The sequence below is a fragment of the Microtus oregoni genome, unplaced genomic scaffold (assembly GCF_018167655.1).
Source record: "Microtus oregoni isolate MIOR12 unplaced genomic scaffold, Mior012 000004F_ref0000308, whole genome shotgun sequence".
NCBI lineage: Eukaryota > Metazoa > Chordata > Mammalia > Rodentia > Cricetidae > Microtus > Microtus oregoni.
The window spans coordinates 8,976,872-9,000,010 of record NW_024543063.1 but is presented as its reverse complement, the minus strand read 5'-3'; the positions used below and the strand labels follow the sequence as shown (position 1 = coordinate 9,000,010).

At 47.6% G+C, this 23,139-nt stretch overlaps 1 protein-coding gene across 1 annotated transcript in view; it reads left to right on the top strand.

Annotated features, from left to right (window-relative positions):
• The window catches only part of Inpp5d (inositol polyphosphate-5-phosphatase D), a 112,004-nt gene that overhangs the window by 53,399 nt on the left and 35,466 nt on the right, over positions 1–23,139 (top strand). Inside the window, exons 4-9 of the mRNA XM_041650784.1 lie at positions 1,002–1,173; positions 3,443–3,583; positions 9,944–10,031; positions 16,014–16,094; positions 16,216–16,287; positions 17,563–17,686. Of these exons, the coding sequence (XP_041506718.1) occupies positions 1,002–1,173; positions 3,443–3,583; positions 9,944–10,031; positions 16,014–16,094; positions 16,216–16,287; positions 17,563–17,686 (678 nt within the window). The remainder of the gene's footprint in view (positions 1–1,001; positions 1,174–3,442; positions 3,584–9,943; positions 10,032–16,013; positions 16,095–16,215; positions 16,288–17,562; positions 17,687–23,139) is intronic.

The following is a 23,139-nucleotide window of genomic DNA, read 5'->3' as shown; positions in this document are numbered from 1 at the left end:
CCAATGCTTCCGGCTCCAGAGACAAGCCCACCTTCCTGACCTTGACTTCACTCCCCCAAACAAGTCTCCTGTCACACACAAGACCCAAAGCTAAGGGACGTCCAGCACCTGGACTAGGTGTCTGATTTGACTTGGGTCTTCTCAAGGGCCTGCAGTTCCTGGTTCCAAAATAGAATCAGAACTGTCTTCCACAGCTGAGAGAGGGAGAGGAAGGGGCATGCACATACACTAAATAAGTCCTCCTGTTCCTGTCATTCAGGAAATGCTATCCTGGGAGCCAGGGTAGCCATTAGGGGTCAGGAGGGTCTTGGGCAGGAAGTCCTGAACCTAAATGTTTGGCGACCTTGGCCTTCATGCACATGAGAGATATTTGAAAGGAATTGTCAAAGGTCTTGATCTCTCAGCCCAAGGTCAAGCTGTTTGTTTGATATGTTGGGTCTCTGAGTGGGAGGACCCCGTATTTTATAAATTTGTTTCTGAGGGAAAGGAGGCCTGAGGCTGGAGGGAATAGAGAGAAAAGGAGGCAGAAGTCGGGGAGAGAGAGAGCAATTGAGACAGCGAGTGGTTGCACGGGCTTGATTTCCTGCCCATAAGCCCTGAGAACCAAATTACCACGCTGATCTGTCAACTGGTCTGTGCAAGACCAGCAACCCTGCAATGTCCCTGGGCTTCCCAGGGCCAACTGATAACAGTACGTCTTTGCTGAGCAACAAGGTAGAACAGACCACAGCCAGAGAGGCTCCAGGTCTAAGGGTCATGAAACCAGGCCTGCTTCAGAAGGCTCTCTATCAGGGTTCAGGTCTAAGGGTCATAAAACCAGGTCTGCTTCAGACTCTCTATCAGGGAGTCTGCATGGATGTAGGGAGGAGGAAGAGGAGCAACCGGACAGACTGGGACGTGGAACATGGTAGCCTGGGCCTCACAGGGCTGTAGGGAGATGCACAGCAAGCCTGTCTACACGGTGTCCTCACAGACGGCATTTGTTTTTGCTGTTCTGGTAGAAAGTGTCATGTCACCGCCGGAGCTGCCTCCCAGAAACATCCCTGTGTCTTCTGGGCCCTGCGAGGCCAAGGACCCTCCTCTTCCACTAGAGAACCCTCGCGCCCCTGAGGTCACCCGGCCGAGTCTCTCCGAGACGCTGTTTCAGCGACTGCAGAGCATGGACACCAGTGGGTGAGTTTCTACCTGGAGGGTCCTCCGGGAAGCTGGCCTGTGCCTGGTACCCAGCATCGAGCACCCCGGCATGCAAGCCCAGGCTGTAGGGAGCAGCAGGCTTCTCATTCTTCTTATTAATAGTAAAGTTGAAAGACAACTTCTGTAGGTTTAGTCAGGACTGTCTCCCTCTAAAAACCCCAAAAAAAAAAAATCATTTTGTCCTTAGCCCATTTTTTTCAGATCAGGATCTTTGTATTTTTCCTGTGAGATTTTACAGTCTCCTCGTACACTAACGCTTCATCCGCATCTTTGTGAGGGAAAATGTCTCTTCTCCTTCTTTGCTTACTTTTTTAAAAGTTTTGGAGTATTTTTTAGATCTATAACTTTTGGGTCTTTCTGCCCTGGCAGGTGCAAGATTGCTTTTCATTTAGAAGGTCACTACCTCCACACCACGGCCACCCACGCTCCTAGAGTGTTTCTCACAGGAAATCTCTGCGAGGCTGCTCCTGCTTGCTGCACTGCGTCCTGTCACGGTCAGCTGCAGGGGGATGCTCTCCATCCCACAGACACACCCTAATCTCAGAAACAGTAGCTCTGAACCCCAGGAAATTCAATGTGACTGACCATCCACAAGTTTTCCTCACACAGCTCCTGTGGGGCCCCAGAATGGCGCCATGAACTTATGACTTCACTCATAGAGAACTGTTCCCCCAGTCAGCTCTGTCCTGCCAGCTGGCTTCCAAATAACCACACAGAGACTTATTAATTGTAAATGCTCGGTCAATACTTTAGACTTGTTACCAACTAGCCCTTACATCTTAAATTAGCCCATATTCTTACATCTTAAATTACCACGTGTGTAGTAAGGAGCTACAGGCTGCATTCCTAGCTTATGCCCCTAAATGACAACACACAAATTGTATTCTTTTAAACACCACCTGGCCCATTATATGTAGCCTCTTCTTGGCTAATTCTCATATCTTGATTAACCCATTTCTATTAATGTATGTAGCACCACAAGGTGGTGGCTTACCGGGAAAGATTCAGCATGTCTGACCTGGCGGCTGGATTCATGGCGTCTGCCCTCACACGTGACAGTACCTTTTTTCATGTACATGTTCATGTACATGTACATGTTCCTCTCCTGTTTCCCCTGGCGACCCTTTGTGACTCTGCCCTCCTTCTTCCCAGCATGCTCTTAGTTTGGCTCTCCCACCTAGCCTTTTCCTGCCTAGCTATTGGTCAGTCAACTCTTTATTGACGATGAGAGCAACACATGTTCACAGTGTACCAAAGGATTATTCCACAGCAGGGTACAGACATTATTCATAGAACTATGTCAGGTGCTGGGGGAAAGGCTGGCTCCTACGAGCTGGAGCCCAGAAGCATGTGGTTCCTTGGTATATGTGATGGTGGACGTGGGGAGATCAGGTAGTGCCTCCTGATCGAAAGGAGACAACTTGGTTCCCAGAGTTGGAAATCCACAGCCACAAACACCTACCCTTTGACCCTATCACTTCCTAACTGAAAAGGCCAGGCCAAATAGGGGCTTGGGGTTGGTGGGTAGGCACAGTCAGGCCACCTGAACATCCACTGCCTGGTCTCACGATCCTAGCCCTCACAGAGAAGCCAGGCATGGTGGTCTGTGTCTGTAATTCCAACACTTGTGAAGTCAACTGGACGTGCAAGCACTAAGGAGGCTGAGGCAGGAAGATCAAGAGTTCAAAACCAACCTGGACTGCATCGGCAGACCCTATCACACCTCCCTGACCTCTAGTCCCTAAGGAAACAAAATCAATAACACATTGATTTTCCCATAGAGGCCCAGGGTGACCCCAACCCCTCTATTACTATAGTGCCCTGGGTCACCTTTGACTGTGAATTTGGACTCTGTATGAGGGTCAGACCTCTTGTTTCCTCTAGACTGGATTGTCCTTCCAACACTTGGATTGGATTTCAGCTCTATGAGCTGAGGAGATGGAAAACTGCCCCCTCCGTATGTTTTGGAGGCTTTTTGTCTAAAAAATAAATAAATAAAAAATAACCATTCCCCCACACCCAGCCCTATCACCCTCTGTCATCTCCCTCCAATAGTATCCAAAAGTGCTCATCCCAAGAGTTATTCTTGCTGGCTTTGGTCTATTCCTCTGCCTCTGCAGTCCCACCTGAGGGACCTTCTTCACACAGGCACACTGACAGCCCAAAGATGTCTCAAAATCCTCATCATGTCAGCGTCTCTGTGGCTGGAACAGATGAAGCGGATTTTCACTTCCCTTTTGATTTTTAGGCTCCCAGAGGAACATCTCAAAGCCATCCAGGATTACTTGAGCACTCAGCTCGCCCTGGACGCTGACTTTTTGAAGACAGGCTCCAGCAACCTCCCTCACCTGAAGAAGCTGACTTCGCTGCTCTGCAAGGAACTCCATGGGTAATGGAGGTCCCCGAGGGAGGGATGCGGGGAGCCTCCAGTGGGTAATGGCACCGCCAGAGGATGGCCACAGCGAGAGAAGGCACATCATTAAAGTGACCTCATGTTCTCCTCTCCGTCCAAATGTCTCTACTGAACTCACAGTAACTGGACAGTGGGCAGAGTCTGGAAAGCCCTGTGCTCCTTTGAAGCTCTTGTTCTCATAGAATCTGAATTCTTACTGGACTTGTAAAGGTTGCTTAATTGTTTGTTCTTTGTTGTTGTTGTTGTTGTTGTTTGGGGGGTGGTGTGTGTATGCATGCTGGGAACACAGAGCCTTGTGCATGCTAAGTAAGTGTTCTGTTTCGGTTTTGTTACTGTCGTTTGTTTTCTCTGTAAAGAAAAGTGGAGAACATTGCCAACTCATTTGCTCAGGACCTGGCCCTTAAATATATATATTTTATTTATGTGTGTGTGCGGCACGGGGCGGTGGGGAGGGCACGCATGTGCTATGCTGTGCTTGTAGAACAGAAGGCAGCTTTGCAGAGTTATTGGTTCCCACCGCCTGCCTTTATGTGGGACCCAAGGCTTGAACTTGGGCTGTCAGACTTGCACAGATGTGCTCTGACCCGCTGAGCCACCTCAGCCATCTGATCAAGTCCCTTAGACTTTTGTCGCCACTTTTCCTCCTTGCCACAGCCTCCACATCCAACGCACACATAATGGCACCAGCAGGAAATAAATTAAAGCCATTTTGTGTGTGGGTGGTGACAGCTCAAATCTCCTGGTGGCGGAAGTTTTTAAAGTGAGCCGATTCACCATAGCGTCAATTCCCTAACACTGAAGTTATCGAATCACTGACCAATCGGTAAAATTTATGAATTTTGATTGTACAATTTGAATTTCATTAACCTTAAACTGAACTCCAAACATAAGCACACTTCGGTTGTAGCCACTAACGGCCAATGCCTTTAATCCCAGAATTTGGGAAGTAGAGGCAGGCGAATCTCTGTGGGTTTAAGACCAGCCTGGTCATTATGAGTTCTAGAACAGCGAGGCCTACAGAGAGACCCTGCCTTAAAAAGCAAAACAGTCCCATAACTACACTTTCACCATCAGGAGGCCAAAGAGTCAGGCTGGTCTGCAGTGTGAGGAATTAGCAGGGAATATTTCAAATGCCCACAGCTGGGCAAGGGTAAGTAACACCAGGAAGCAGCTGAAAACAGTCACGGGAGCCCAAACCGCTTACAAAGAGCAGGGAGCATCTCATGGGGCGAGGGCTTGCCGCAGCCCTGCCCTATTCCGTGCTTTGGTACACTTGGAGCCGTTTCCAGTTCTCTGGTGCTGTACCAATCTTCATTTGGTTACCGCTCAGAAAAGAGTCTTTCATCACCAGTAATCTAGTTCCCTGTTCTATTTAAAGGCTCTTAAAGGCACAGGCATTTGTCACGTTTGGTAAACGTGACAAATAATTTCTTTGACAAACCAAGCAGTCGTCAGGCTGGCCTGCCAGCCTTTTGCTTCAGTGACCTGGCTTTCTCTGCTGATGCTGTCTGTGGTGCAGCCAGCTGGGCGCAGGCTGTCGTTTTTATACATCTCCGTGATATATTTTGTTCTGTTGTTAGAAATCATTTATCACTAGGGGAAAATATACACAAATGGCCATTTCTTTAATATATATATATATTAACATTTTGTGACAGCTCATAACAAGCTGTTATTTCTGCCTGGACACAGGTCCTGACCTTTGTTGTGTCCTTGCTAGTCCTTTCATGACTCCCCACAACACTGAGTTCCCCAGCGCCTGCCTCACCCCATCACTATGGTGACAGCAGCTTCCCTAATATGCCTGCTTCTCGTACATTATTCCAGTGTAAAAAGCTTCAATATCTCTATTTATTGGATAATTAACATCAAGTCATTCGAGGCACTGGAATGTTCTGAACCTCCTCACACACACCTTTTTCGCTGTTATAGATCAGGTGGTGGCCAGGCACAGAATGCTAGAACAAATTGCTTCCCCCACCCCCGACATCCCTGCAGGTGCATCCCCTGTAAACCCAGTGTTGGAAGTGCTCGATTAGATAGGTGTGTTCACTCATCCATGTGTTCACTAACCCTCCAGCAAGCACCGAGGGCCTCCTCTGCACCCGTTCTGAGAACTAAGTTAAAGATGAGTCAACATACAGAAAACTCCAATTTAGCAACAGATTCAACAAATAAAGGCACAGGGGCCTGGAGAAATGGCTCAGTGGTTACGGACATTTCCTTCTTTTACAGAGAACCTTGATTCAGTTCCCAGCACCCATAGGGAGGCTCACAACCATTTGTAACTCTAGTTCCAGGGGATCTGATGCCCTCTTCTGATCGCTATAGACACAAGTCACACTAAAGTGCACATAAACTCATATACAGAAAGTAAATTTAAATTTTTTTAAAATTTATTTTTTTATTATTATATAATGTTCTATATGTATGTATGCGTGCAGGTCAGAAAGGAGCATCAGATCTCATTATAGATGGTTGTGAGCCACTATATGGTTACTGGGAATTGAACTCAGGACCTCTGGAAGAGCAACCTGTGCTTTTAACCTCTGAGTCATCTCTCCAATCCCCCCAAAAATATTTTTAAAATAAAAGAATTATTTACATAGATATTCAGATAAACAAATTTTCATTTCTACATTTTATTTTTGTTTAAATTTATTTTTGTATGTGTGTGTGTGTGTGTGTGTCCTTATGTGTATGTATAGCATGTCTGTGCATGTACCCATAGAGACCAGAAGAGGGCAGAGGATTCCTTGGAACTGGAAAGATAAGAATCGTGAGCTGCTTTGCATGGCTATTCAGAATCTAACTTGGTTCTGTGCAACTGCAGCCAGCTCTTAACGGCGGATTCCTCTCTCCAGCCTCCCTTCCTCTAATTTTTAAAATTTGCCCTTTTTCCCTTCTTTTTAAGACAGAGTCTCAGTACGTAGCTCATCTTGACTTGACCCCTCTCTCCTCTTGCCTTAGTAAAAAGGCTGAATTTATAAGCATGCACCACGATACCCTGCTTAGAAGCTCACCCACAAGGCTGGAGAGATGGCTCAGCAGTTAAGAGCACTGAGAGCTCTTCCAAATGGACCTGGGTTCAATTCCCAGCACCCACAAGGCGGTTCACAACTGTCTGTAACTACAGTCTAGGGGACTTGTCAATTTTTCGTGTGAGGGGGAAAAGTGAAGTGATAAGGGCTCAGAGAAGAAGAAAAATAAGGTGAAGAATAAGGAAAAGAAAGGAGAGTAAGGGGAAGAAGCACAAGAAGTAGCGAGGAGAAAAGTAAGGGCTGATTTCTGTGAGGTTTCTAGTTTTACAGACGGAGTGGGAAAATTCCGTAGGCAAGGACAATGATACTTTCCATATCAAAATCACAAAAAGGGCGGGTAGAACCTGACAAAGCAGTACTCCAAAGCAGGTGGCCAGATCCAGGAAAGATCAGCAGACATCCCAAACCAACAGATAAAGTCGCTAAGATCCCTGAATCCTGATTCACTCATTCTCATCTAATCTCTTTGGTGACAACCAGCTTTGGGGACGCCCAGATTTGTTTGTTAGCAGAGGTGGGGCATGCTGCCTTCCTGCTCAGTGCCTGTCTTCTATAGAAATTTCTATGTGGTCTGTTAGCAGGTAATTTTGTGGGATTGACTCTAGGTAAATTTGACTGTTAGAACAAAGAGTGAATGCCCTAGCTCCAAGGCCTCAGGGGTAGGGGGTATGGAGCAAGGCCACTGCAGTGGTGTTCTGGGAATGGATCCCATTTCAAAGGGAAGAATCACGGCTTCACAAAGTTTCCACAGATATGACAGTGATTTTTCCAAAAGACAAGTGAACACAGCTCTGCAGCTCTGCAGCTCTGCAAAACGGGTTGCCCCATAAATTGTCTCCTTGTGGGTCTGCCTTGATGAATCTGTCAGCTGTACATTTACTGTACAGTCTTGTGGGTTCCAACAATATAGATACAAAGAAAATTTTAATTGCTCCCTAGTAAATATTAATGATAAATTTTTAACTATACGGCTAGAGAAAAAGTAATAGGGGAATAAAAAGTTATAAATCACTTTATAACAGCATCTAATCCATCTAGAATGAAAATAATGTGGTAATGCCAAAAGCACTAAGTAAACTTTATAGCAATATATGAAGATGGCATGGTTCCCAACAAAAAGTTGGCGAAAGAGGTAGTCAATTTATCTAAAGAGAAACAGCGTAGAAGTCAACCACAGAAAAATACTTAAAGGCATTTGAAATTAATATAGAAGCCCACTCAGGACCCCAGGTATGCTCAGTCCTAAAGTATGACACAACTATGGACTTTATAAAAGGGAGAGAGAAAATTCAGTTGTAGAATGTGTGCATAACACACACAAAGCCTTGTGTTCAGTCCCAAATGCCATTTAGACTGTGTGACAGGACAAGCCTATAATCCCAGCACCGCGGAGGAGGCGAAAGAGTCAGAGGTTCAAGGTCATCTTCAGCTACTTGCAAATTTGAGGCCAGCCTAGGGGGTGGGGCAATGGGGGGGGGGTTGGAGATGGAGAAGAAGGCAGTAAAAGCCGTTCAGAAGGCAATCAAGACCTTGTCCCTGGAACAGTACTGGCATCCTGGCCACCTGTGCTGTCACGAGAATTGCCAACATTGAAATAAAGCCACAACCTCTGGTTCTCCTAATTTTGTGACCAGAAAATTTTTTTAAAAGGCTATGTGAACAACACTGTTCAAAACAGTATTTACACATGCCTTTAATCCCAGCACTCAGGAGGCAGAGGCAGGCGGATCTCTGTGAGTTCGAGGCCAGCCTGGTCTATAAGAGCCAGTTCCAGGACAGGCTTCAAAGCTGCAGAGAAACCCTGTCTCGAAAAACCAACCCTCCCCCCCAAAAAAACCCCACAAAAAATAGTATTTATAGTAACAAAGATTTCAAACTAACCCTCCAACTTCTAGACATTGATTTGGGCACATCTCTTGTTAGCTTAATTTAAAAAACTTTAGGATGTTAAACATGTAGAATCATGGACAGTTTTTAAAATTTTTTTTTATAAAATGCTAAGTGGAAAAATCAAACTTAAGACTTCCCACTCTGAGTAACAATAAAGGGTGTAACAATAACAGAAAGAGAAGGAAATAGAGAATCCATCAAGCCTAGTTCTGGGGCTATCAACAGACTTGACACTCTTTAGCTTCCAGGAGATCTGAATCTGAACACAGGGACCCCCTACCCAACACCCCATAGTTGAATTATTTATATTTCTTTATCCATTTTTGTTTCTGTCCTGAAACTCACAATAGATCAGGCTAGCCTTGAACTCAGAGACCCACGTGCCTCTGCCTCCTGCGTGCTGGGATTAAAGGCATGTGCCATCACTCCCAGCTTCCTTTATCATTTTTAAAAGGAATTTCATATGTGAGTACTGTATTTGTATTATTTCCCCTCTTCCTCCCTCGAACTCCTCCCAAGTCCCCTTTCACTCACTCAAATTCCTACCTCGTGTTCTTTATTATTGTTACATATATACATATAAATACATAATGCTATCTGCTGAGCCCACTTAGCGTTGTAACATATTTAAAATGCGCTTTCTAGGAGGCTAGGAAGATGGCTCAGTGGATAAAATTCTTGCTGCGCAAGTCTAAGGACCAGAGTTCAGATCCTCAGTTACCATACAAAGGCCGGATGGGTGTGGTGGCTCACACCACACGGGTTTGCATGCTGGAAGCAAAGAGAGAGAGTCCCTGGAGACAAGGGGTCCCTGAAGCAAGTTGGCTGGACAGACTAGCTGAACTGGCCCGCTCTGGGCTCGTCAAGAAACCCTACCCCTAATATAAAATGGAGTGTGATAGAGAAGACACATAAAGTTAACCTCAAGCCTCCACATGCGTGTGCACACATATACATACATACTCATCACGCCACACACACACACACACACACATAAATAAAAGAAAAATTTGGCTCTCCAGACCAAATCATAGTGAAGCCCAGGAGTTTGCATTTTTAATGAGGTGTGTGTGTGTGTGTGTGTGTGTGTGTGTGTGCCCGTGCATGCATTTCCTACATTGGAGAGCATGTTCTTAAATGATTTTAAAGTAGTATCTGTTTCCAGATTGGATTTTCCTACAGGTTACCTAGTGCAGGGTGGGTTCTGCTCCAGTCTGATGGAAATCGGAAGGGTGGGAGTTTGGGCCAGGCTGATTGGACCAATGATCTTTGCCCGGGCATGTCATACTGGGGAGGGCTCTGGGATTTGCCACTGGGGTGTGACCTGTCGATAGCTCAGGCCGGTGTTGCCTGGGGTGTTTCTGGTTCCAATTTCTTGAGCTTAGCATCGGTTCTCCACTTCCAGGGAAGTCGTCAGGACCCTCCCATCCCTGGAGTCCCTGCAGAGGTTGTTCGACCAGCAGCTCTCCCCAGGCCTCCGACCGCGACCTCAGGTACGGGGAGCTTTGAGTTTGAAAAGATGAAATTGCTACGCCAGAGAGAGGGACTCTGAAGGCAGACAGAAGCACCACCCACCTTTTCTGGTGTAAACATCGGGTGGGGGGTGGGGTAGAACCCCTGCCCTGGAAAGGCAGCCTCTCATTTCAGACAGTGCACCCATCCAAAAAACTACCTGGTGTTGGGTGAGGAGGCAAGCAAGGCCGTTCCCATCATTTCTACTCAGAAACTGGAAGGAAAAGAAACCACGCGGTTCTTCGTGCTTTTAACCCCAGGGACTACAAAATGGTGGTGCCCCTCCCCCGCAGCTGGCAGCAGACTAGGGTCAAATTAAGCATAGGTCTATCTATCTGTATTTTTAGTGCTTTCAGTAAATTTAAAATCCAGTAAGGGCTAGGACCTAGATCCTAATATTACAGCATTGTTAAAAGTGAGAACACGTGTAGCCAGACTGTGGTGGCTTTAATCCCAGCCCTCGGGAGGCAGAGGCAGGCAGATCTCTCTGAGTTCAAGGCCAGCCTGGTTCACAAAGTGTTTCTCAGAAAGCCAGAGCTGTTGAGAGAGAAACTCTGCCTGGTGGGATGTGAGAACATGAAATAGCACAGCATAGTCTAGGGTCAGAGAGGGCAGTATCCAAAAACACAAATATTACTTACTGTAAATACTAGGAAAAGGAAATAAAATAGATAAAAATTAGCCCTATTCTAATGATGTATTTTTTATTTTTTCAAAAATTTAAGTTATTTATTTAAATATATTTGCATTAAATTTTTTTAAAATTTCATTCAAATAACATTTTTTTATTTATTTTACATACCAACTAGCTCCCCCTCCCTCCTCTCCTCCCATCCCCTCCCCCTGCCTTCCTCCTCTCCTCCCCATCTGCTCCTCGTCCCTCTCCATTCAGAAGAGGGCAGGCCTCCCGTGGGCTTGCACAAAACCTAGCACACTAAATAATGATGTGTGTTTATTGTTGATTTGGGGAAACTGGCCTCCAGCTTTCCATCTCCTGCCTTAGCCTCCGAAATGCTAGGATTACAGGCATATGCGAACACACCTAGCTAAAGGCTATTGTGTGTAGAAGGGGAGTGACGAGTGTGTGAGTGTGTGTGTGCGTACGCACGTGTGTCCATATGTACATGTACTTGCATGTGAAGGCCGGAGGTCAATGTCAGGTGCCTTCCTCACTTGTTCTCCACCTGATGCTTTCTATCACATTGTATTTATCTAGTGTATGAGTGCCTGCACACAGGCACTCAGGAGCATGTACCAGGGCCCAGGTGTGAAGGTAAACATCCACCGTCTGAGTCCCTGAATCAAACTCCGGTCGGTAGACCCTGGCCATACCTTTACCTGACGAGCCCTCGTCCTGGCCCTCTACCTTATGTTTGGGATGGCATTCTCTCTCAGAACCTGGAGCTCCTCTAGATTCACCTTGACTGGCCAGCCAATAATCTTCAAGAATTAAACCCTCCTTCCATCCCCACCCCACATCCACCCTCAGTGCTGGAGTTCAGATGACTGCCGCCAGGCTCAGTTTTTTCGTGGAAGCCGGAGACCCAAACTCAAGTTCCGTGTTTGCATGGCAGGCGCATTATAAAATTAAGCCTTCTCCCCACCCTTTTACCCGGGCCTTCAATGGGGGAAAGACTATAAACTCAGCTGCTCACTGACAACAGGTATGAGGAAAGATGTTCAGCGAGCCCATGGGTAACCAGGAAATGCTGTTCTACTCCTCTCTTGCTTATCAGATAGAACTGTTGATTGTGGCCAGTAATTTTGGCTTTGGGAATAATAGTGGCATTCATAGGGCCTCACTCCTCTGCATGGGACAGTAGAAACGGGTTTTCTGAAGGGCAGACAAACTGTGTAGAAAAGTTGGCTGCTCTTTTCTGAAGGGGAATGGAGGAGTGGTTCTGGGGGAGTGGGAAGGAGGGGACTTGGAGGAGTGGAGGGAGGGGAAACTGCAGTGGGAATATATTAATGAGAGAAGAATTAAAAACAAAAAAAAATTAAATAAAAAAAAAAAAGACTGCCTGCAGCCTTCAAGGAGTCAGTCCTCTGTGTGGGAAGCTGGTTTAGAAAGCACATGGTCACTGAGAGACACTGACCAGGGCAGGAACTGACGCTTTGTCTCTGAAAATGAAGACAGGAAATCAGATGGATGGCAAAAGATGGCGAAATGTGGCCGAATAAATTAGGAGGATTGCGTCCATGGTGCAGGCGCCGCTGTGGCGTGAGCTCCCGCATTCTCTCTTGCTGTTTGAAGACACCTTGTTACAGAGCAGTATGGGAAGGAACGAGAATGAGGGTGCAAGGCATGAGCCAAGCCAGGAGGATTTCAATCCAAAGGATGCTGGTCACCGCCACGTGACCCGTAGGGCTGGAGAGAAATGGGCCGGCTAAGAAGTTTGTAGGGTGTTAAAATTACTCTGAAGCTTTAATGTTTTGAGACTCCGGAGCAAGCTGACAGTGGAGTATGCACATACGTGGGGACATCACAAAAATGTGGGACTCTGAGACAGCCCCTGTGATGGCAACTTTTAGGCCACCCTCAGACAAAAAGAGTAGCTAGGGGCTTAGAGCCTGGCATGCTCGAATCTAGTGACCATGCAGCTCTTGGGAGCTTGAGGAAGGAAATTCCTGGAAAGACAGGTTGTTTTCATAGCAGCCTTGAGACTAGATGAGCTGTGCCAGGCAGCACCTGCTGTAGTCCTAGTTCTTCAGAAGACTGAGGCAGGAGGATTACTTGAGCCCAGAAGTTCTAGACCGGTATGGACACATAACAAGACTCCAATCAGAAAAATGGGAGAGGAACCGAATAGGTGAGGGTCATGCTAGTGTCTTCCTGCTCCAAATGTCCTATGCAAATGAGCTTCCCTGGTATCAGACAAGGGAGAGGTGGAGAGGGCAGAGACCCTCCTCTCCATCACCCCTTGACCTTACTAACAGAGCCGGCTATAATCTGTTTTACAAAAGGACAGCTTTTCGGGCCTGTTCCTGTCTGCGGTTGCTCTGAATAGCCATCTTGAAATATGCCAGAGAAGAATATTTTGAGGTAGCCTATTTTGGTCTCCCACAAAGATTTTACAGGGAAGATGTATTTGTGTTCTATTTATACAGCTAAAAATATTCATCAAAGCGGGGGAAACTGGTTCTTTGCTGTCTTTGAAGTGAAGGATGGGTTAATTTCTGAGAAAGTAAATGCAAGTCTAGGCAAAATGGGCACTACCAGACACAGGCATTGAAATAGTCTGAATGGGAGCACACACCCAAAATCTTTGAAACAGATAAGGAGAGAGACCAGGTCTCCAGAGCTAGGGCCTTCAGTGGCCAGGCTAAGACCAGCGGGCAACATGGAGGACTGTCCTTGCGATTAGAAGCAAGACACAGTAGTCACAGGGTAGAGGGTGACACCCTCTACATGGGGTAGAATTCGGGTCTCACTCCTGACCCCCCATAAAGCAGAGAAGTAGCTATCTTTGTTTTAAATGTTTATCTTTTTTTTTTTTAAACTCAAAGATCCACCTCCCTCCGGCTCTCCAGTGCTGGGATTAAAGGTGTGTGGTGTGCAATCACACTCAGCTGTTTTTGGTGTGTGTATGTGTGTGATCAGTGCAGGTGTCCACAGAGGCCAGGGGTGTGTGTGTGTGTGTGTGGTCAGTGCAGGTGTCCACAGAGGCCAGGGGTGTGTGTGTGTGTGTGTGTGTGTGTGTGTGTGTGTGAGTGATGTGTGCAGGTGTCCACAGAGGCCAGGGGTGTGTGTGTGTGTGTGTGTGTGATGTGTGCAGGTGTCCACAGAGGCCAGGGGTGTGTGTGTGTGTGTGTGTGTGTGTGTCCACAGAGGCCAGGGGTGTGTGTGTGTGTGTGTGTGTGTGTGTGTGTGTGTGTGTGATGTGTGCAGGTGTCCACAGAGGCCAGGGGTGTGTGTGTGTGTGTGTGTGTGTGTGTGTGTGTGTGTGTGTGCAGGTGTCCACAGAGGCCAGGGGTGTGTGTGTGTGTGTGTGTGTGTGTGTGTCCACAGAGGCCAGGGGTGTGTGTGTGTGTGTGTGATGTGTGCAGGTGTCCACAGAGGCCAGGAGGTGTTGGATCCCCCAGAGTTCCAGGCAGTTGTAAATGTCCAGTATGGGTGCTGGGAACTGAGCTCAGGTGCTCTGGAAGACTGGAAAATGCTCATAACCATCCACCCCCTGTCAGCCCCAAGAATATTTATCTTGATAGGCCCTCAGACCTTATAGTCCAGAGCAGTGATCTAATACAGGGGTAAGGAAAGAAGACTGGCCCCTGTGCCTGAGTTCAGTCTTATCCCCATTGGCTCTTCATTCCTTGTCCATGTAGTAATGCCCAACCCTGCGCAGCGGGAAAAAGAGCAGATACGCCCAGATAGGTGTCTGGCATCTTAACAAGGCTCTGACTCTTGCCACCATAGAGTCTTTTCCCCTGGGGAGGCAGAGGTGAAAAAATATGACAGTCAGAATAGTTGCGGACCAAGGGAACTAAGGAATGGTATGGGACCTGAGTGAGGCCTGCAAACTCTTTCAAAAGTGTAGTTAAGCTGGACATGGTGTTGCATGCATTTAATCCCAGCACTCAGGGGGCAGAGGTAGGCAGATCTCTGTGAGTTCAAGACCACCCTGGTCTACAGAGTGAGTTGCAGGACAGCCAGGGCTACACAGGGAAACCCTGTAGCCAAAACCAGATTTGATGGCCCAGGCCTATAAGCCCAGTTTATAGGATGCTAAGAAAGGAAGATTGGAAGTCGAAGGCCTGCCTAGGCTATCTATATCTCCAGACCCTGACTCAAGCAAACAGGAAACAAACTAAATCAGAAGTCAGTGTATGACTGATAGCATGGGCAAAGGCTGTGGGGGAAGGGCTAGTGTTCCAGTTAGTCATATGCCGGTCTAGTTTGTCTATTCTACTTCCGGAGGCAGGGGCAGTACATCGTTAACTCTGCCTCTCCGGGAGGACAGCATTTCCAAGGTAAAAGAGTGATTTTAGAAAATAGCTTCTGTTTTGTTTTGTTTTCAGTGCTTAGAATTGAACTTGAATCCTACTCATGCAATTCATGCCTCAGCCTTGCAAATGTCTATTCTATAAATATATGCTTGGAGCGTACATGGGTGCCAGACCCAGTCTGTCATTTATTGGCTGTGTGTCTTTGGACAAGTGACTATAGGCTTCTGGTCCCCACTGTTCATTAAAAAGGTCTGTTAAGCATCTTTATTAGCCAAACATCAGTGTTGAAACCCTGAACACTATTCTCTCGGTCTCTCTCCTCATAGAGCCAACATACTAGCAAGGGAATCATAGACCAAAACCATAATTGAAAGCAATGACTTCACCCCATGGTGACTGAAACAGACCACATCAGGGTAGTTTGATGGTGACAACCAGTTTTGAGCTATGGTAGTCAGAGAGGAGCTTTTTATGGATCTGAGATCTTGATGGCAAGATGCCCTTCCCAGATGAGATCCAGGCCCCTGGATTTTTCTTACCAAGCGTAGCTCACGGTAGACCAGAAGCAAGGAGGAGGGTGGTTCAGAGCGGAACTTGTGAGCCTGTAGCACCTTTAGAGACGGGGGCTGGAGCTTACATGGGGTCCTGCCCACCGTGGGAAGCAACCAGTAAGGGATTTAAGAGGTGGGGATGGGTATATTTTGGAAGTAGAGCAAGAAAAGCAGCTCAGGCGATGTAGGAGGGCGGGAAGGTGATGCTCAAGAATGGCCCCAGAGTTTTAAGGACTGTGTAGGTGGGGTGAGAAGCACTGTGGGTGAGGGAAAGAGAGGCAGTGAAGATCTATTTTTCTGGCCATGAGGAATTTGGGGTGCTTATATATACTGCAGTGTCCTCATCTTCTGACAGGGACAATAATGGCACTGCGGGATGGGAGACAGAAAGGGGAGCAGCAGGGGAAGTGTTCAGAGCCCATCCCTCCCCCAACTCACCGTCCACCAACCCTCATTTGTGCTCCCCAGGTGCCCAGTGAAGCCAACCCCATCAACATGGTGGCCAAGCTCAGCCAATTGACAAGTCTGCTGTCTTCCATTGAAGATAAGGTACTCACAGGTTCCTCCAGCGCCTCTTGCTTTTGTCTTTAGTCCCCTCTTTGCACCAAGAATGTCCAAGTCCCCGGTTCTGCATTCCTATGACTCTCTGACTCATCATTGCTGTCTGCAGGTCAAGGCCTTGCTGCACGAGGGCCCTGAGTCTCCCAACAGGCGTTCCCTCATCCCTCCAGTCACATTTGAGGTAAGTCACCCTAGAGGAGTGGAGCCTGACCTCCAGATCCACCCTTGGGAGCCACCATGGTTCCTGTGAAAAGTGGGCTTTTGATTTGGGCTGTAGAAGGAGAAGGAACCCAGTGGCAGGAATTAGTAGTCCGTGAAACCACCTCGTTGGAAAAGTAGATAAACATCAAAATGGTTCTGTAACTTCATCAGCAAAGCCCCCTTCATGGGGAGCCTGTAAAGAAAGAGCTCCTGATTGGTCCCAAGGTGGTTTAAACTTTGTCCTCCTTAAAATGGGAAGGAGGAGTAACATCAAACTGAGGGCCACAGACTTAGAATAGAATAGTATCTGGGGCAGGGGACAGTTCGAGAAAACAATTCTTGTGATTCCCTTAAAAATGACTGACTTAGACTGAGACACAGAGGGTGGTTTTCCTCTAAGGACCCTCATTATTCTGATGCTTCCGGCCCAACCTAGTCCGGCCTTCATGAGACACCCCGCCATCCACCCCAAAGCCTTCTTCATCCCTGAAAAGGAGTCCCACAAAAGGCCGACTTCCATTTTATTTTCCCGCCTTGCTTTTTTTAAATTTACATTTATTTGTTTATTGGGTGTGTGTGTGTGTGTGTGTGTATGTGTGCGCGTAGGTAAGAGGACAGCTTGCAGGAATGAGTTCTCCAGGTCACCAGGCTTGGTGGTAGGTCCCTTTACCCACAAAACCATCTTGCCTGACCCATCTATCACTCCGTTTGTTTGTTTGTTTGTTTGTTTGTTTGTTTTAGATAGAGTCCCACACAGCCTCCTCTGTGCCACCATGCTCAGCTTTGAGTTTCGCTTTCTGAACATGCCCGGGCAAGAGCCGTCTTCGTAATTATTACCAGTAGATGTTCAATTAGTGGTTGTAACAAGGCCCCGGAGTGTGAATCTATTAGTAAGACTCTTCCCAGAAGTAGATGACACATCGGATTAATAACTGTTGTCAAACTAATCAGTGAATAAACCATTTCCCAACAGTTCATCTGTTTCCTCCACCAAATCTGTCGTGGAACAGCTGGGTCGCACAATGGGCGAGCCTGGCTCGGCTTCAGTGCCAGCCATTTTCAGGCGTGCTACGTATGGGATAGCGGGGTGTTGTGGGATGTGCGCGTGCCAGGCCAGGGTGGAGAAGGCCTGGAAATAATAGCCAGATAGCCTTTCCTAGGACATTGACCCAGTGTTCCTCAGCCATGTAGACAAACTGATCAGAGTTGGTAGCCCCAGAGCCCAGCCTCTGACTACATCTCTTCCACTCTGAAGGTAAAGTCGGAGTCCCTGGGGATTCCTCAGAAAATGCATCTCAAAGTGGACGTCGAGTCTGGGAAACTGATCATCAAGAAGTCCAAGGATGGGTCTGAGGACAAGTTCTACAGCCACAAAAAGAGTAAGCCACCCGCTCCCCAGCCCACCCTAACCCTTCAACACGCACCTCGTGTTCTGCTTCTGTGTGGGAACTCCTACAGACGACCGGTGCCCAACCGTCTGGCCAACAAGGGTCTCAGTTACTTTTCTATTGCTGTGACGAAGCACCATGGCCACGACGACTACAAAATAAAATGTTTGAGGTGGGGCTCACAGCTCCAGAGTAAGGTTAACATCCATGCCTATCCTGACGGTAGCAGGCAGGCCAGCATGGCACTGGATCAGTAGCTGAGAGCCTACCTACATCTTGATTCACAAGCACGAGGCAGAGAGAAAGCTAATTAAGGATGGTGGTTTTTGAAACCAACTGCCCCCTCCACTGCCACACCTCTCCCAACAAAGCCATTCCTCCTAATTCTTCCTAAATAGTTCCACCAACTGGGAACCAGGCATTCAAATAGATGAGCCAATGGGCACCACAGTGACGGTCAGCAAAAGCCAGTCCCCCTCCCCCACTCTTGAGGGTGGTCCCTGTCCCTGAGTGCTCCCAGAGCTTCTCCCCGCCCATTGAATTCCTTTCCTGCTACAAGGACACACATCAGGAATCTCCCTGAGTGCATATTCTGCCAATGCCCCTGGAAATGAGATTGTAAATGGATTTCTTGTCACAACTGCCCCGTAGCAGTCCCGTGTGTATGCATGGGGATTTTATGTCTCTGCGTGTGCCTTGTCCTGATGATGTGGCTAGGGAAGCTGCTGGGCTGGCACTCCTAGCAAAGCACTAACCGCACGGATCTCAAGTGTCTGAGCTCTGTGTCTCCGTGGTCCAAATTCACATCCCAGCTCTGTCAGTTAGAAGCTGGAGACCGTGACCCACTTCTCTGAGCCTCCGGTTCTGGTTCTCAGGGATGAAAACGATTGAATAAGCAGCACATGGGGTTGTCTGGATTCTGTATATCATGGTACAGCTCAGCATCCAGCCTCCCTGAGACCAGCTGTTCTCACGGGCACTCCCGAGCCACTGCAGCCCTGTATGTCACACTGTCCGGTATTTATGTACACAGTGGGAATGATTCCCACAACAGCTGGGGAAGAAGCTGCTGTGGGCAGAACAGCATCCAGGACAGCTAGCAACCCATATGGTCCCTGCCCACATGCAGTTTGCGTTCTGGTGCATTGAGGGTGAATAAATACTCAGGGAAATCTATCAGTGCACTCAGATAAATCTATCAATTCAGCTACTGGGAAGCCTTGGAGGAAACAGAACAACAGGATAGGGAGTGGTCCTCTGGGAAGAAGGGATGGTCTAGGGAGCAGACAGGGCAGGCTGGCCCTTTTAAGCAATGAGCGTGTGAGCTGAGACCTCAGGTTGGGAAGGGGCTTGAGGGAAGCTTCTTCAGAGAGGGCAAACACCATATGTGGAGTGACACAGGGTCTGGAAGAAGAACAGAAATGGGCCTGGGGGTGGTGCATAAACAACTGGAAGGCAAGGGGGGTGTTGTGTGTTCTAACCTCCTGGGACAGGTAAGTATCTTATGAAGAGGACTTTGGGAACACTCCCAAGCCAGAAGTTTCAGGCTAGACCTTGGTGCTGTTGAGTTAGTGCCACAGGTGGCTCTGATGGTGCAGGGTCATCATCCCAACATGGGGTTTGACTACCCGGTGCCTTCAAATCCAGGCTCTGCCTCCTGCTGTGCATCACAGTAACCTAGTAACACAGCCTCTCTGGGCCTCCAGTCTCTGTCTGTCAAATGGGAATGATGACAACAGACATCATGTGGAAATAGCATGAGAAGCCATGCATTCATGCTGACGAGAGCAATTCATGCATCACTTCTCTGGGTTGAGTGGGAGAATGTCCAGGCAGGGACTAGGGATGGGGCGAGGGCCTGCTGACCTGCACTTCCGCTCCTGAGTCCCTCCTGGGCACTGGCCCTGTCAGGGGTAGAGTAGAACCAGGGAAGGGTCAAGATAGTACTGGGGAAGAAAAGATCTCCTTTCCCCTCTTGCATCTTGAGTACTTGGCAGAAACCAGGACAAATTGCCAAGAGGAAAGAGACTAGATTGATCACATGTCAGTCTCATGTGACGTGGAAGCCCCCACAGGGAAACTAGGACTGGGAGGATGGCTGAGCAGAGTCTCATAACCAGGTTTGGGAAGGAGGTGGGCTGAGACTGGGCAGTGGGAGGAGCTTAGCCAGGCCTGGAGCTCAGATTCCCCTCAGCCTCCTTTGTCCTTGGCAGTAGGACATTCTTCCCTCCAAGTATGGACAGCATCTTAAATGGTTTTATCACCATCTTATAGACAAACCAGAAAGTCCTTTCTGCCTCCGCATCCCTTCTGTCAAGGTGCTATCCTTTGGGGTGCTGGGTCCTCCGACCCATCAATAAATACCACAAGGAGTATTAGAAGTCCAGAGCTGAGTTCCCAGCTCAGCCATCGTGACTTGGTTTGGCGCCTTCTCTCCGGTCCTCAGTTGCATCTTGCAAAGCTGCTGCAAGGATTAAAAGGATGAATACCAAAATATGTTTAGCCCGGCATGGAGAGGGTGCTTAGTGCCGCTTGGTGACACTGTCAGCGGTGTCAATGTTAGAATTACCCTTCCCATGTTGCTGTAAGGACAGAATGGAATGGGGATACGGTGGGGTGGGGAGATGGACTAGGAAAGAGAGCCTCTGGGCTCTGGAGTAAGGAGCTGCCGGGTAATTGTGGAGTTGAGCTCACAGCATCAGGGCAGGGCTCCGCCTTACTGCGTCCAGTTGGGGAGCGGCAGAGGGTTTGAGCAGGAAGCCTGTGCCGGAAGCGGCTAGCTTAGACAGTGTGTACCACTTGCGCAGGGAGAGTAGGTCAAGAGAGCCCTCGCAGCGGGGTCACTGGTGACAGGTCATGAGGTCACACTGAGCTCCTGAGAGGTGTCAAGAACTGGGTTTCGGTGCTGGGTGCTGTGGTCACTGTGACAGCCATATGATTGACCGTCCATGCTGCTTAGACAGATTCGCCTGTTCCACACTGTCCCCGCGTTCCAGAGCCTCATGTGTGCCTTCATGTAGATTTCTCTATCAATCAAAATAAATAAATAAAAGGAAAACATTGAGAGAGACGAGGAAGAGAGGGAATTCCTTTCTGTGGATGTTTTGTTTTATTTGGTTGGTTAGTTTTTTGTTTTTCTTTTTTTTTTTTTTTTTGAAACGGAGGCTGTTTTCTAAGCTAGTTTTGAATTCACTGTCTAGCCAAGGTTTAGAATTCCCAGTGCTCCTGACACCAGTTCTGTAATTGCATTCCATTCTATTTCTCACTGGTTTCAAGAAAGCAGAAAATACAAATAAGCAAATGTTTAGAGCAAAATCCTACGTTGTCAGATGACCTTGGACTTTACCCTCCCAGATGCTTGCTTTTCAGACAGTGCTAGGCTCTGCACGGTGGTGCAGCCTTTTAATTCCAGCACTTAGAAGGCAGAACAGGCAGCTCTTCACAGAATTCAAGGCCAGAGTAATCTACACAGTAAGCCTTGGGCCAACCAGGGCTACATAATGAGACCCTGTCTCAAAAAAAAAAATAAAATAAAAAATAAAAAATAGATTAACAACAACAGTAGTGCAAGCTGTGCATTGTGGTACACATCTACAGTCTCCTTTCCTTTTTATAAATGTGTGTGTGTGTGTGTGTGTGTGTGTGTGTGTGTGTGCATGAGCGCAGATGACCAGAAGAGGCATTAGATTCCCTAGAGAGGAGTCACAGACTGTTGTAAATTGCTTGACATGGGACCTGGCAGCCTAGCTCGTATCCTCTGCAGGAGATACATGTTCTCTTATCCACTGAGCCTCTCCAGCTTTGAATGAGGGCACAAACATTTCATCCTGCATCATACGAAAGGGCCAACACTGATGATCTCAGACCCCACAAAACCCAGAAATTTCATGATTGAACCTCATAATTGCAAACCTCAGTTGTCCCCACTTCAGCTTACAAAAATGTAATAGTGGCTTCCTCACTGAAACCTATCTTTAATTGGAAATGGCTCAAGGTTTGGTGTCTTGCTTAGTTCCATGTCTTTATTCTTCTGAGCTTGCAGCAATGAAGGGAGCGTGGGACAACATGGCAACAATGAATGAAAAGACAGAACACATGGGGGGGGGTGAGTGCTATGGATAAAAAGAAGTTGGGCTATGAGATAAGAACATAAGACTGCGAAATAAGCTGGAGAGGTGGCTCCGCAGCTAAGCACACTGGCCGTTCTTTCCGGAGACCCAGGTTTTACTCCAGCCCAGACATGACAGCTCTCAACCATCTGTGTCCCTAGTTCTGAAGAACCAGTTGCCCTCTTCGAAACCCCCATGGGCTCTGCATACATTTGGTGCACAGATACGTGCAGGCAGAACACCCATAGCTGGGTGTGGTGGTGCACGCCTTTAATCCTATCACTTGGGAACCAGAGGCAGGTGGATCTCTGAGTTCAGGGCCAGCCTGGTCTACAAGAGCTAGTTCCAGGACAGGCTCCAAAAGCTACAGAGAAGCCCTATCTTGAAAAACCAAATAATAAGATAGCTCTCAGTTGCAAAGTGCTCGTCTATCATGTTTGAGGTCCCCAGTGCTGCCAAAAATAGAATAAAAACAGCAAAAGAGTTAAAAGGTAAAAATTCAAAGGAAGCTCTCAGGAGGAGGGTCTGTTTTTGTCTTTTGAGGCAGAGTCTAATGACCTGGGCTAGCCTGCAACTCACTGTATTGTTGAGGCTAGCCTCAGATTTGACCCGACAGTGGCGTTCCTCGTTCAGTCTCCTGACACACACCATGGTGCACAGCATGCTTTTTTAAATTGATGTACTAGCCCAGGGAATTCGTAACCATCACAAGTATTAGTAAAAGAATCCAGAAAAACATGTCACCGAATAGCACGTGTGTCCAGGTTGAGGATGTCCCCAGTCTTCAGCATAGCAAACACCTCCGACAGAGGGGACGCCCACTACACTGGGTTCTGTGGAAAGGCCCCAGACTTCCTGAGTGAGACAGAATACAGACTATGTTAGGCATCCCTCAGCTTCTGTGGGTGCTCTGAGATCTCCCAGGACTCAGCATGGGACCCCATATGGTGTCTGCCGCTAGGCTTAGCTGCAGATAAGGACTTCTTCCCGAAAAAGAACTCCAATAGCTTGGGAACTGTAGCAGAACTTGACAAATGGGAATCTATAAAACTAAAAAGCTTCTGACCAACAAGGGAAAACAGTTAACCGGGTAAATAGGCAGCCGTTCATCTGACAGGGGATTAATATCATAGTGATACCTGCACACTCATGTTGATCATAGCCGCATCCATTATAGCCAAGTTAGGGAATTGACCTTAGTGCCCATCAGTGAATGAAGAAAATGTTCCTGTAGGCAATGGAATAGATATTACTCTATTGAAGAACAAGGGGATACCATTTACAGGAAAATGGATGGAACTAGGGGTGAGAAAAGGGGAGGGAGAGAGAAGAAGG